The following is a 12,591-nucleotide window of genomic DNA, read 5'->3' as shown; positions in this document are numbered from 1 at the left end:
CTCAGGGAGTGTCCGGTCCCCGTCCCTGTGCCGGACATGTCGCAATTCCCTGATAACAAGGGCTATAAAGGAGTCACGGGGCCGGCTGCGGCCGCAGTGGCCGGACAGGGCAGGTGCCAGCAGCGAGTGGGTGAGCCGGGGCCCAGGGGGGTCACGGGGGGCTGCAGCCACGGGGGTCTGACGGGGCTCTGCCCTTCTTCTCCCACCTCCACAGACCCTCCCAGAGCCGCCACCATGCCCCGGGTTCTGCTCTTCCTCCCGCTCCTCATCCTCGGCCGTGCCATCGCTGCGTCCGTCGTCCCCCCTGGGCCGGCTGCCGGTGACCGGGCGCTGCTGGCCGAGCTGCTGGGGCCGGCAGAGCCCACCCCACCGCAGGCACCGCGGGTCCCGTGCCGGGCCCTTCTCCCCGACGCCCTGCCCGGCTTCTCCGGGCTGCCGCCGCTGCCCCGCGGGCTGGCCCGTGCTGCCATGGTCCTGGCGCTGCGCGGGGCCGGCTGTGCCCCGCAGGCCGAGGCCGAAGCGCTGGAGCTGCTGCGGGAGCTGGGCACCCCCACGGCCGCGGCGCTGCTGCGGGGGCTGGCGCGGCTCCCGGGCGCTCCGGCCCCCCGGCCGCTGGCCCTGCTGCTCCTCCGCTTGGCACGGCCGGGGGGCTCCGCCTGCGCGGATCCCACCCTGCTCCGGACCCCCGCGCCCGGCCAGGGCGGCCGGGCGTTCCCGGGGCTCCGGCCGTGCCGCGGTGCCGTGCGGCGCCGGCGGGAGGATGAGGATGTCTGCAGCCCGGCGGGGGAGCGGGAAGCGCACCGGGTGCTGGACTGGGTGCCGGGAGTCAGCATCTTCTACAACCTGGGCACCAGCGTCTACTTCGCCTTCCAGGGCTGCGAGGCCACGGCGTCCACGCGGGCGCTGGAGGCCGCCGAGGACCTGGGCTACGCCGGGCTGGCCGCGCTCACCGGGGGCCTGGGGGGCCCGGTGGCCATGGGGGTGCAGCTGGGGCTGCAGCCGGGGCTCAAGGCCGGCGTGCGGGCGCTCGTCGGGTACCTCACCTCGGCCGGGGAGCCCTCTCCGGTGCCCACCGCCCACAGCGGCCCCGTGGTCATCGTCTGAATAAAGGCCACGTGTGGTAGCCGGCGCCGGGTCCCTGTTTGGGGCGGCTGGGGACGGATCGATGCGGGGTCACCCCGTCCTGGGGCACTCGGACCTTGGCCACGTGGTGGCCCGAGCCACGTGGTGGCAGCTGGGCTGGGCCTGTCCCCATGGCGTGTCCCTGTCCCTAAAGCCCCAGCGCTGGCCCCACAGCCAGTCCATCCCAGTGGCCACACTGCCTTGTCCCTGTCCCCATGGCTCTGTGTCAGCCTCCCCGTGGCGCTGGCCCTGTCCCCATCCCTGCAGCTTCTCCCTGTCTCCCTGACCCTGTACCCCCGTCCCCACGGCTTGTCGCTGTCCCCACAGCTCTGCCCCTGTCCCCATAGCTCTGTTGTCCCTGTCCCCACGGCTGTCCCCACCCCCTGGCTGTCCCCACGACCTGTCGCTGTCTCCCTGGCTTCATCTCCCTGTCCCAGTGGCTCTCTCCCTGTCCTTACGGCCAGCCCTTGTCCCCACGGTCTGTCCCGGTCCCTCCGGCTCTGTCCCGGTCCCCCCCCGCCCATCCCGGGCCGCCGCCGTTCCCTCCCCCGGTCCCCGCTGACCCCGCCCCATGACCACGCCCTCTCAATTAGCACCGCCCACAAGGCAACGCCCCGCCCCCCCGTGTGACGTCAACTTGGGGAAATGAACCATGCTGCGGCTCTCCGCTGCTCGCGGGGGCGTGGCCTCGGAGTTAGCATACACCAATCACCAAGCAGAGCTGGGAAGGGGGCGTGGCATCTGCCCGCAGCTCCGCCAATCATCGCAAGGGGGAAGGGGGGCGTGGCCATCCCGCCTTCCTGCTCCGGTAGCGGCGGAGGTGGGTCCGGGGCCCCGGGGGGCGACCGGGGGTTCCGGAGGGGACATGGGCGGTTCTGGAGCACGGGGCGCCCCGGAGAACGGAGGCACAGGCAGGGGATCTCGGCTGGGGCACACAAAGCGTCCCTTGGAGGGCTGTCCCGCCGGGGCGGGGGGTGTTTAGGGGCGCCCATCCCTGCGGGAAGGACACTGGGGGTGCCCGGGCTTGCCCGAGGGGTTCAATGGGGGTCCGGTCTCGGGAGGCCTCTGAGGAGGGGCCTGGGGTGCTGTATAAGGGCTGCCGGGGACCTTCGTGGTGGGCGTTATGTGTGTGTGCCCCCCGCCCCGGGTGGGGAACCCACCTCGGCTCACCCCCTGCTCCCACCGCAGGACACGGCTGCCGGCCCGCGGCCACCCCAGTGGGAGCGAGGGGACCCCCGGGAGCTGCCGGGGCTGAACCAGAACAGAGGAATTCCCGAGACCACCCAGAACCGAGCAGGAGAACCCCCGGGACCACCCAGAACCGAGCAGGAGCAGAGGAACCCCCAAGACCACCCAGAACCCAGCAGGAGAACCTTTAGGACCACCCAGAACCGAGCAGGAGCAGAGGGACCCACGGGACCACCCAGAACCGAGCAGGAGAACCCTCAGGACCACCCAGAACCGAGCAGGAGCAGAGGAAACCCCAAGGCCACCCAGAACCCAGCAGGAGAACCTTTAGGACCACCCAGAACCGAGCAGGAGCAGAGGGACCCCCGAGACCACCTAGGACCGAGCAGGAGAACCCTCAGGACCACCCAGAACCGAGCAGGAGCAGAGGGACCCCCGAGACCACCTAGGACCGAGCAGGAGAACCCCCAGGACCACCCAGAACCGAGCAGGAGCAGTGGGACCCCCGGGCCGCCCGTGCTGCAGGCAGGTACGCGGGGCTCAGCGCTGCCCAGCCGGGACACGCGGGTGTTTCTCGTCCTCTGCTCCTGCCGTGACCGGGGGGGTCCTCGGGACGCCCCTGAACCGCTGTCCCCCCAGCATGGCGCAGTGGCAGGAGGTGCAGAGCCTGGCCAACACCTACCTGGAGCAGGTGCACCAGCTGTACGCGGGCTCGGCGCTGCCCATGGCCGTGCGGCAGTGCTTGGCCGCCTGGATCGAGGACCAGAACTGGTAACGGGAGGGGGAATCCGGGGCTGGGGGCGGCACCGGGGGGGCACGGGCAGGGCCGTGCCGGTGCTGAGCCCCCGCTGCCGCAGGCGCCAGGCGGAGGAGCCGCTCTCCGCGCACGCCCCGACGCTGTTCCACTCCTTGCTGGTGCTGCTGGGCGAGCGCCTGGGCAGCCTGGGCTCGGGCTACGAGGATTTCATGCTGAAGCACAACCTGCGCAAAGCCCACCGCGACCTCCAGGTGCGCTTGGGAGCTTCAGGGGGAGCGCAGTGAGGAGGGGGCTCTCCGCGCCCCGCTGAGCCCCCCAACCCCTCCGCAGGCCGAGTTCGCGAAGAAGCCGGAGAAATTCGCCAACCTGGTGGCCAACCTGCTGCAGGAGGAGCGGCGGATCCTGCGCCTGGGGCAGGCGGGGGGGCAGGTAGGGCAGGGCTGTGTCCCCCCCGCACCCCGCGGGGTCCCGCGGCCGCTGCCCCCACAACACCCCGTGTTTCCCTAGAGGGGTTCGGCCCCCGCGCCCAGCCCAGCCCCGGGGAGCGGCCGGGAGCAGCAGATCCAGCGGCGCTTGACCGAGTTCCACACGGCCCTGCAGGTACCCCCCCCCACCCCGAGACCCCCGCCCAGCCCCCCGGGGGCTGCCCGGCCCCTCCTGACCCTGCTGTGCCCGCAGGAAGCCGACCGAGCCTTCAGGCACCTGGAGGATTTGCAGGATGCCTTTGACTTCTGCTACAAAGTGCACTACCAGCCAGGTGAGCCCCAGGCGGGGCAGATGGGGGGGTGGCACTGCCCTGCACCCCCTCCAGGCCCCCCGAAAGCCTGACCCCTCTCCCGTGCCCGCAGGGAGGGAGAGGAGCGGGGACCCCGAGTACAGGCAGGAGCTCCAAGCCCTCCAGGCCAAGCTGCAGAACCTGGACCGGCAGCGGCGGGTGAGGAGGGGGTCGGGGTGGCCGGGCAGGGTTTGGGGGGGGGGGCCGTGACCACCCTGAGCGCCCCCCTCAGACCCACATCTCCCCCCAGGAGGTGCTGGCTCAGATGCAGCAGCTCCTGGGGCGCAGCGAGACCCTGCAGGAGCTGCTGCGGGAGGAGCTGGGGGACTGGCGGGTGCGGCAGCAGCGCCTGTGCCTGGGGGGCCCCGGCGACACCAACCTGCGCCCGCTGGAGACCTGGGAGGGCTGGGGGGCTCGGGGGGCTCGGGGGGCTCGGGGGGGCTGCCCCCAGACCCCTCTGAGCTGCCTGGCTCCCCCCAGGTTCACGCAGCTGGGCCAGGGGCTGTTCCAGCTGCGGCAGCTGCTGCGGGCGCTGAACGACCTGCGACAAAAGGTGACCTACGAGAGGGACCCGCTGGTGGCAGAGACGCCCCTGGTGGAGCAGCGGCTGCAGGAGCAGCTCACGCACCTGCTGGAGAGGTGTGGGGCGGGATCTGAAGGGCTGGAGAGGTGTGGGGTGGGATCTGAAGGGCTGGAGAGGTGTGGGGTGGGATCTGAAGGGTTGGAGAGGTGTGGGGTGGGATCTGAAGGGTTGGAGAGGTGTGGGGTGGGATCTGAAGGGCTGGGCCAGGGGGGAGATCAGGAAAAGATTCCTTCCCCCAGAGGGTGGTTGAGCACTGGAACAGCTCCCCGGGAAAAGGTGACACTCCCAAGGCTGCCAGAGCTCCGGGAGGGTTTGGATGGCGTTCCCAAGGCAGGGTGGGATTTTGGGGTGTCTGTGCAGGGCCTGGAGCTGGGATCAATGATCCTGATGGGTCTCTTGCGGTTTTGGATGGTCTGTAATTCAAGAGGTCAGGGGGTGTTTGCAAAACGCTCTCGGGTGTTGGGATTTAGGATTTTTGGGGATGTCCTGGGACTCACAGATTGCTGTGGGCCCCTTCCCACCTCAAGGAGCATTTGGAGAACACTCTCAGGGACAGGGTGGGATTTTGGGGCGTCCTGTGCAGAACCTGGAGTTGGGATTTGATCCCTGTAGGTCCCTTCCAGCTCAGGATATTCCAGAATTCCAGGAGCCAGGGGGTGTTTGAACAACTCTCGGGTGTTGTGGGGGGACTTTTGGGGTGTCCATGGAGGGCCAGGAGTTGTTCTTGATCCTTGTGGGTCCCTTCCAGCTCAGGATATTCCAGAATTCCAGGGGTCAGGGACTGTTTGGACAATGTTCTCAGGTCCTCAATGCTCTCAGGTGCTGGGATTTGGGAACTGGGGGAATTTTGGGGTTGTTCTGTGCCAGGCCAGGAGCTGGACTCGATGATCCTGATGTGCCCCTTCCAGCTGTGGCTATTCCACAGTTCTGTAGCTCAGGGAGTGTTTGGACAACACTCAAATGTTGGGATTTGGGACCGGGCAGGTTTTGGTGCCGAGCCAGGAGTTGGATGATCCCCCTGGGCTCCCTCCAAATCGGGATATTCCGTCATTTTAGGAAGTGGGGGCAGCACGGGGGGGACAGGGGGGTCTCGGGGCAGCCCTGACCCCTCCTTTTCCCCAGCGCCTTCGTGGTGGAGCAGCAGCCCAGCACCCCCAACCCCAGCAAGCGCCCGCTCGTGCTCCGCACCGGCAGCAAGTTCTCGGCCCGCGCCCGCCTGCTCGTGCGGCTGCACGACCGCAACCACCGCATGGAGGCCAAGATCCACATCGACAGGTGGGACCCCCCACCCCAGAGACCCCCCCCGTGTGTGCCTCACCGCCCGCGGGGGTCCCGCTGCCCCTGACACCCCCTTGTGTCTTGCAGGGACCCGCCCAGCATCAAAGGGTGAGAGCTGGGAGAGCGCTGGAGGCGGCAGCGGGGGTCCTGAACCCCCCCACAACTCCTGAGGGAGGGTCCTGAACCCCCCCACAACTCCTGAGGGAGGGTCCTGAACACAACTCCTGAGGGAGGGTCCTGAACCCCTCCCCAGCTCCTGAGGGAGGGTCCTGAACCCCCCCACAACTCCTGAGGGAGGGTCCTGAACCCCCGCACAACTCCTGAGGGAGGGTCCTGAACCCCCCCCAGCTCCTGAGGGAGGGTCCTGAACCCCACCTGCCATCCCTGGGGGTGTCCTGACCCCCACCTGCAGTAGAGCTGCCTCCCCCAGGGGTCTCAATCTCCTCCCCGCAGCCCCTCTGGGGGTCCTGACCCTCCATCCTCAGCTGGGCTATGCCCTCTCCTGGGAGGGGTGTCTTGGCCCCCACCCACAGCCCCCCCCAGGGGTCCCCGACATGCAGCCCCGTGTGCCCTCGTGGGGGTCCCGACCCCCCTCCCAGCTCCTGTCTCTGCCCCGCAGGTTTCGCAGGTTCAACATCCTCACGTCGAGCAGCAAAACGCTCCTGGCCGGGGACAGTCCCCAGGAGGGGCTGGTCTGCGACTTCCAGTACCTCGTAGGGACCCCCAGATCCCCCCCGGGGCGGGGAGCAGGGTGAGGACCCCGCCCCGGGCTGACTCTGCCGTCCCCACAGACGCTGAAGGAGCAGAAGGACAGCAGGGCTGGCAAGGGCAAGGGCACCGGCGGCGAGGTGGGCGCGGGCCGGGGGCCGGGGGGCTGCAGGGGGCCGGGGCCAGGCGGTGACCGCGGTGTCACCTCCTCGCAGGGTCCCCTGGCCGTGACGGAGGAGCTGCACCTCATCACCTTCACGCTGGCCTACGCCTACTGCGAGCTGGAGCTGGAGCTGGAGGTGAGGGCCGGGGGCGCTGGGGGGTTTAGGGGGGGGTGGGGATGGCCAGCCTGACCCCTGTCCCCTCCCCAGACCACCACGCTGCCCTTCGTCATCATCTCCAACAACAACCAGTTCTCCAGCGCCTGGGCCTCCATCCTCTGGTTCAACATGCTCAGCTCTGACCCCAAGGCGAGCGAGACCCCCCGGCCCTGAGCCACCCCCGGTGCTCCCAGCCCTGCCCCCCCTCCCCTCGTGTCCCCCTGGGCTGCCCCTTGGCCCATCCCTGTCCCTGCCCCTTGCCAAACCTCCGTCCTGCTGTCCTGTCCTGGCTGTCCCCTGCGCTCTGCCCCATCCCTGCACATCTCTGTCCCCTGCTGTCCCCTGCTCTGCTTCATGTCCTTGGTCCCTGTCCCCTGCTGCATTTCCCCGTCCCTCGGTCCCTGTCGCACCCCTGTCCCCTGCCCTGGTGCATGTCCCATCCTTTGAACCTCATCCTCTGCCACTTATCCCCATCCCCGTCCTGTCCCTTGATCCCCGTCCCATCCCCTGCTCCCTGTCCCCTGCCCTGGTGAATGTCCTCATCCCTTGTCCCTGTCCCCTGCCATGTCTCTGTGGTCCCTGTCTTGTCCCCATCCCCTGGACACCACCCCTGTCACATGTCCCCGTCCCCTGGTCCCTTTCTGATCCTGTTCCCTGCTCCAGTGCATGTCCCCATCCCCTCCCTGTGTCCCCAATCCCCTCCTCATGTCCCTGTCCCCATCCCCTCCCTGTGTCCTGTCCCCAATCCCCTCCCCATGTCCCCATCCCCTCCCCCTGTCCCTGTCCCCATCCCCTCCCCATGTCCCTGTCCCCATCCCCTCCTCGTGTCCCTGTCCCCATCCCCTCCCTGTGTCCCCATCCCCTCCCCGTGTCCCTGTCCCCATCCCCTCCCTGTGTCCCCATCCCCACTCACCCCGTGTCCCCCCGTGTCCCCATCCCCACTCACCCCATGTCTCCCAGTGTCCCCATCCCCACTCACCCCGTGTCCCCCCGTGTCCCCAGGCCCAGCAGTTCTTCTCCTCACCCCCACCGGCCCCGTGGCCCCGGCTGGCCGAGGTGCTGAGCTGGCAGTTCCAGAGCGTGGCCGAGCGGGGCCTCAGCCAGGAAAACCTCTTCATGCTGGCCGAGAAACTCCTGGGTAAGGCCAGGACCGCGGGGGACACCGGGGGACACGGGGGGACACGGGGGGACACGGGGGGACACGGGGGGACACGGGGGGACACGGCTGCACTGGCCTCCGTCACCCCGCTCTCCCCTCAAGGCTCGAAGCCACCACCGGACAGCACCGTGGCCTGGCCCAAGTTCTCCAAGGTGAGTAGGGCCTGTCCCCTCTGTCCCCTCTGTCCCCATGGCCCTGTCCCAGCTGTCCCCTCATGGCCCTGTCCTGCCATGACCCTGTCCCCCTGTCCCTCTGTCCCCAGTCCTGCCCTGTCCCTCTGTCCCATCAGTCCCTGAGTGGCCCTGGCCTTCCACGACCCTGTTCCCTGCTGTGGCCTTGTCCTGTCATTCCCCCATGATCCTGTCCCTCTGTTCCCCTGTCCCTCATGTCCCCGTGTCCCCGTGTCCCCGTGTCCCCATGTCCCCCTGTCCCTCATGTCCCCATGCCCCCATGTCCCCGTGTCCCCATGTCCCCGTGTCCCCGTGTCCCCGTGTCCCCGTGTCCCCGTGTCCCCATGTCCCCGTGTCCCTGTGTCCCCATGTCCCTCATGTCCCCGTGTCCCCATGTCCCCGTGTCCCCGTGTCCCCATGTCCCCATGTCCCTCATGTCCCCGTGTCCCCGTGTCCCCGTGTCCCCGTGTCCCCATGTCCTCACGTCCCCCTGTCCCTCATGTCCCCATGTCCCTCATGTCCCCATGTCCCCATGTCTCCATGTCCTCATGTCCCCCTGTCCCTCATGTCCCCATGTCCCTCATGTCCCTCATGTCCCCGTGTCCCTCATGTCCCCGTGTCCCCGTGTCCCCATGTCCCTCATGTCCCCATGTCCCTCATGTCCCTCATGTCCCCATGTCCCTCATGTCCCCATGTCCCTGTGTCCCCATGTCCCCGTGTCCCCATGTCCCCATGTCCCTCATGTCCCCATGTCCCCGTGTCCCCGTGTCCCCGTGTCCCCGTGTCCCCATGTCCCTCATGTCCCCATGTCCCCGTGTCCCCATGTCCCTCATGTCCCCATGTCCCCGTGTCCCCATGTCCCCATGTCCCCATGTCCCCGTGTCCCCGTGTCCCCATGTCCCCATGTCCCTCATGTCCCCGTGTCCCCGTGTCCCCGTGTCCCCATGTCCCTCATGTCCCTCATGTCCCCATGTCCCCGTGTCCCCATGTCCTCACGTCCCCCTGTCCCTCATGTCCCCATGTCCCTCATGTCCCCGTGTCCCCATGTCCCCATGTCCCCGTGTCCCCGTGTCCCCATGTCCCCATGTCCCCGTGTCCCCGTGTCCCCGTGTCCCCGTGTCCCCCTGTCCCTCCTGTCCCCATGTCCCTCATGTCCCTCATGTCCCCATGTCCCCCTGTCCCCATGTCCTCATGTCCCCCTGTCCCTCATGTCCCCATGTCCCTCATGTCCCTCATGTCCCCATGTCCCCATGTCCCCGTGTCCCCGTGTCCCCATGTCCCTCATGTCCCCGTGTCCCCGTGTCCCCGTGTCCCCGTGTCCCCATGTCCCCATGTCCCTCATGTCCCCATGTCCCCGTGTCCCCGTGTCCCCATGTCCCTCATGTCCCCGTGTCCCCGTGTCCCCCTGTCCCCCTGTCCCCCTGTCCCCCTGTCCCTCATGTCCCCGTGTCCCCGTGTCCCCGTGTCCCCATGTCCCCGTGTCCCCGTGTCCCCGTGTCCCCGTGTCCCCATGTCCCCATGTCCCTCATGTCCCCGTGTCCCCGTGTCCCCATGTCCCTCATGTCCCCATGTCCCTCATGTCCCCGTGTCCCCGTGTCCCCGTGTCCCCGTGTCCCCGTGTCCCCGTGTCCCCCTGTCCCTCATGTCCCCATGTCCCTCATGTCCCCATGTCCCCATGTCCCCATGTCCTCATGTCCCCCTGTCCTCATGTCCCCCTGTCCCTCATGTCCCCATGTCCCCATGTCCCCGTGTCCCTCATGTCCCCATGTCCCCATGTCCCCGTGTCCCCATGTCCCCATCCCCTCTCCCACAGGACGGAGCCGCCGGTTTCTCCTTCTGGGCGTGGCTGGACGGGATCCTGGGGCTGCTGCAGGAGCACCTCAAGCAGCTCTGGAAGGACGGGTATGAGCAGGGCCGGGGGGCTGGGGAGGGGTCTGGGGGGGCCGCAGGGGCTGACGGTGCCTCCCCCAGACTCATCCTGGGCTTCGTGAGCCGCAAGCAGGAGAGGAAGCTGCTCAAGTCCAAGCTCACGGGGACGTTCCTGCTGCGCTTCAGCGAGAGCATCCTCGGCGGGGTCACCTTCACGTGGGTGGAGCACCACGAGAAAGGTGAGTGACCCCCCCAGGACCCCCCAGGAGCGCGGGGTGCAGCCCCTCACCCCTCTGGCTGTCCCCCCTGCAGGATCCCCCTCCTTCCACGCCGTGGATCCCTACACGGCCTCGGAGCTGGTGTCGCTGGCGCTGCCCGACATCATCCGCGACTACCAGATGATGATGGAGGAGAACATTCCAGAAAACCCCCTCAAGTACCTGTACCCCAACACCCCCCGGGACGAGGCTTTCGCGCCCTACTACAGCCAGAGGCAGGAGGGTACGGCCTGGCACGGCCTGGGACTGAGCTGGGGTCACACCTGACACCCCCCTGACCCCTTTTTATCCCCAGGGAACCTGAGCGAGTCCAAGAAGTACCTGAACCGGCGCCTGATCCGCGTGTCCTCCAGGTGAGGGGCTGTGGGGACACCTGGGTCCCTCTGTGACCCTGTGGGGTCCCTCTGTGACCCTGTGGGATCCCTCCCTGATCCTGTGGGGTCCCTCCCTGATCCCGTGGGATCCTTCTGTGACCCTGTGGGATCCTTCCCTGACCCTGTGGGATCCCCCCCTGACCCTGTGGGATCCCCCCCTGATCCTGTGGGGTCCCTCCCTGATCCCGTGGGATCCTTCTGTGACCCTGTGGGATCCTTCCCTGATCCTGTGGGATCCCTCCCTGACCCTGGGGGATCCTTCCCTGATCCTGTGGGGTCCCTCCCTGATCCTGTGGGATTCTTCTGTGACCCTGTGGGATCCCTCCATGACCCTGTGGGGTCCCTCCATGACTCTGTGGGATCCTTCTGTGACCCTGTGGGATCCCCTGACCCTGTGGGATCCTTCCCTGACCCTGTGGGATCCCTCCCTGACCCTGTGGGATCCCCTGACCCTGTGGGATCCTTCCCTGACCCTGTGGGATCCTTCCCTGACCCTGTGGGATCCCCTGACCCGATCCCCTTGGCTCCAGGCAGCCCAGCAAGTGGCAGACAGAAGAGGAGCTGGTGGTGGCCACGGAGAACCTGGAGACGCTGCAGCTGCAGCCCGGAGGGCAGGGGACACAGCAGGCTGGTGGCCTGGCATTGCCACAGCCCCAGAGCTTGGGGACACCCCAGGTCACCCCTGGGAACGTGGAGACACCTCAGAGCGTGGCCAGCAGGCTGGGGATAGCACAGGTGACACTGCCGGTCACCCCTGGGAACCTGGGGACACCACAAGTGGTGGCCATGAGCCCAGGGACCCTGCAGCCCACGGGCTTGGGGACGCTGCAGCCACAGCCCCAGCGCTTGGGGACACCACAGGTGGGATCAGGGCTCCCCGACCTCCAGGGGACACTGCAGGTGGCACCGGGGGCCGTGCAGGTGCTGCCTGGGGGGGTGGGGATGCTGCAGGTGGGCTCAGGGGGCTTGGGGAGCCTGCAGCTGCTGCCGGGGGAGCAGGGGACAGTGGCTGTGGACACGGGGACGCTGCAGCCGGTGCCGGGGGCTGCGGAGCCACCGCAGCTCCCCGAGGAGCAGGGGACACTGCCACCGGAGCTGAGGGACCTGGAGCTGCTGCCGGGCAGCCAGGACATGCAGGAGCTGCTGCAGTCGCTGGAGGGGCCGGACCTGGGCTCGGGGACTCTGGAGACGCTGGAACTGGCGGAGCTGATGCCGAACATGGAAACCTTCGAGGAGAATTTCCAGCTGAGCCCCGGTGAGTGTCGGGGCTGGGGTGGTGGGGACAGAGGTGTCCCCTGGGCACTGGGCTGTCCCCTGGGCACAGAGGTGTCCCCTGGGCACAGAGGTGTCCCCTGGGCTCTGAGCTGTCCCCTGGGCACTGAGCTGTCCCCTGGGCACACTTTGGGCACAGAGGTGTCCCCTGGGCACAGAGGTGTCCCCTGGGCTCTGAGCTGTCCCCTGGGCACAGAGGTGTCCCCTGGGCTCTGAGCTGTCCCCTGGGCTCTGAGCTGTCCCCTGGGCACAGAGGTGTCCCCTGGGCACTGAGGTGTCCCCTGGGCACAGAGGTGTCCCCTGGGCACCTCCCTGTCCCCTGGGCACACTCTGGGCACTGAGCTGTCCCCTGGCACCTCCCTGTCCCCACCCCAGGCAGCGCTGCTCTCCTGGACCACCACGACCCGTTCCTGCCGCAGTCCGAGGAGCTGGCCCTGCCCGCCGCCCCCTCCCTCTTCTCCTCCACCGACTTTCCCCCGCTCCACATCGACGCCAGCGACTTCCAGTGACCCCTCCCTGTAAATAACCCCCTTCCCACCCCCTCCCTGTAAATAACCCCCTTCCCACCCCCTCCCTGTAAAAAAACCCCTTCCCCCCCCCTCCCTGTAAATAACCCCCTTCCCACCCCCTCCCTGTAAATAAACCCCTTCCCACCCCCTCCCTGTAAATAACCCCCTTCCCACCCCTGCCCGCGCTGCCCCTTGCGCTGCTCGCTCGTCTCCGTCGGAGCTTTATTAG

General features: G+C 68.2%; 2 protein-coding genes across 3 annotated transcripts; both read left to right on the top strand.

Moving 5' to 3' along the window:
- Nucleotides 1-10: 10 nt before the first annotated feature.
- On the top strand, nucleotides 11-1,283 carry APOF (apolipoprotein F). Of its 2 annotated transcripts, none has more exons than XM_088068813.1 (2): nucleotides 11-130; nucleotides 215-1,222. In XM_088068813.1, exons 1-2 carry the CDS (start codon nucleotides 37-39, stop codon nucleotides 1,102-1,104), a joined length of 984 nt encoding a protein of 327 aa, XP_087924939.1. In that variant the 5' UTR covers nucleotides 11-36; the 3' UTR covers nucleotides 1,105-1,222. The 2 variants fall into 2 exon arrangements, with proteins under 2 accessions (XP_087924939.1, XP_087924940.1); XM_088068814.1 differs by having other exon boundaries at nucleotides 94-126; nucleotides 215-1,283.
- A 532-nt stretch (nucleotides 1,284-1,815) lies between these two features.
- On the top strand, nucleotides 1,816-12,422 carry STAT2 (signal transducer and activator of transcription 2). The gene is made up of 24 exons (XM_088068783.1): nucleotides 1,816-1,942; nucleotides 2,311-2,839; nucleotides 2,950-3,081; nucleotides 3,168-3,318; nucleotides 3,398-3,496; nucleotides 3,575-3,667; nucleotides 3,746-3,824; nucleotides 3,916-4,001; nucleotides 4,093-4,242; nucleotides 4,324-4,481; nucleotides 5,548-5,700; nucleotides 5,791-5,811; nucleotides 6,323-6,416; nucleotides 6,495-6,551; nucleotides 6,627-6,710; nucleotides 6,783-6,881; nucleotides 7,734-7,869; nucleotides 7,993-8,042; nucleotides 9,874-9,962; nucleotides 10,032-10,168; nucleotides 10,242-10,430; nucleotides 10,503-10,560; nucleotides 11,112-11,836; nucleotides 12,229-12,422. Exons 3-24 carry the CDS (start codon nucleotides 2,951-2,953, stop codon nucleotides 12,360-12,362), a joined length of 2,973 nt encoding a protein of 990 aa, XP_087924909.1. The 5' UTR covers nucleotides 1,816-1,942; nucleotides 2,311-2,839; nucleotide 2,950; the 3' UTR covers nucleotides 12,363-12,422.
- The last annotated feature ends 169 nt before the right edge of the window (nucleotides 12,423-12,591 follow it).

Source organism: Pseudopodoces humilis, chromosome 32, assembly GCF_049639895.1.
Source record: "Pseudopodoces humilis isolate 2021_Gansu_Grassland_sample_001 chromosome 32, ASM4963989v1, whole genome shotgun sequence".
NCBI classification, from domain to species: domain Eukaryota; kingdom Metazoa; phylum Chordata; class Aves; order Passeriformes; family Paridae; genus Pseudopodoces; species Pseudopodoces humilis.
This window is presented reverse-complemented; position numbering and strand designations above follow the sequence as displayed.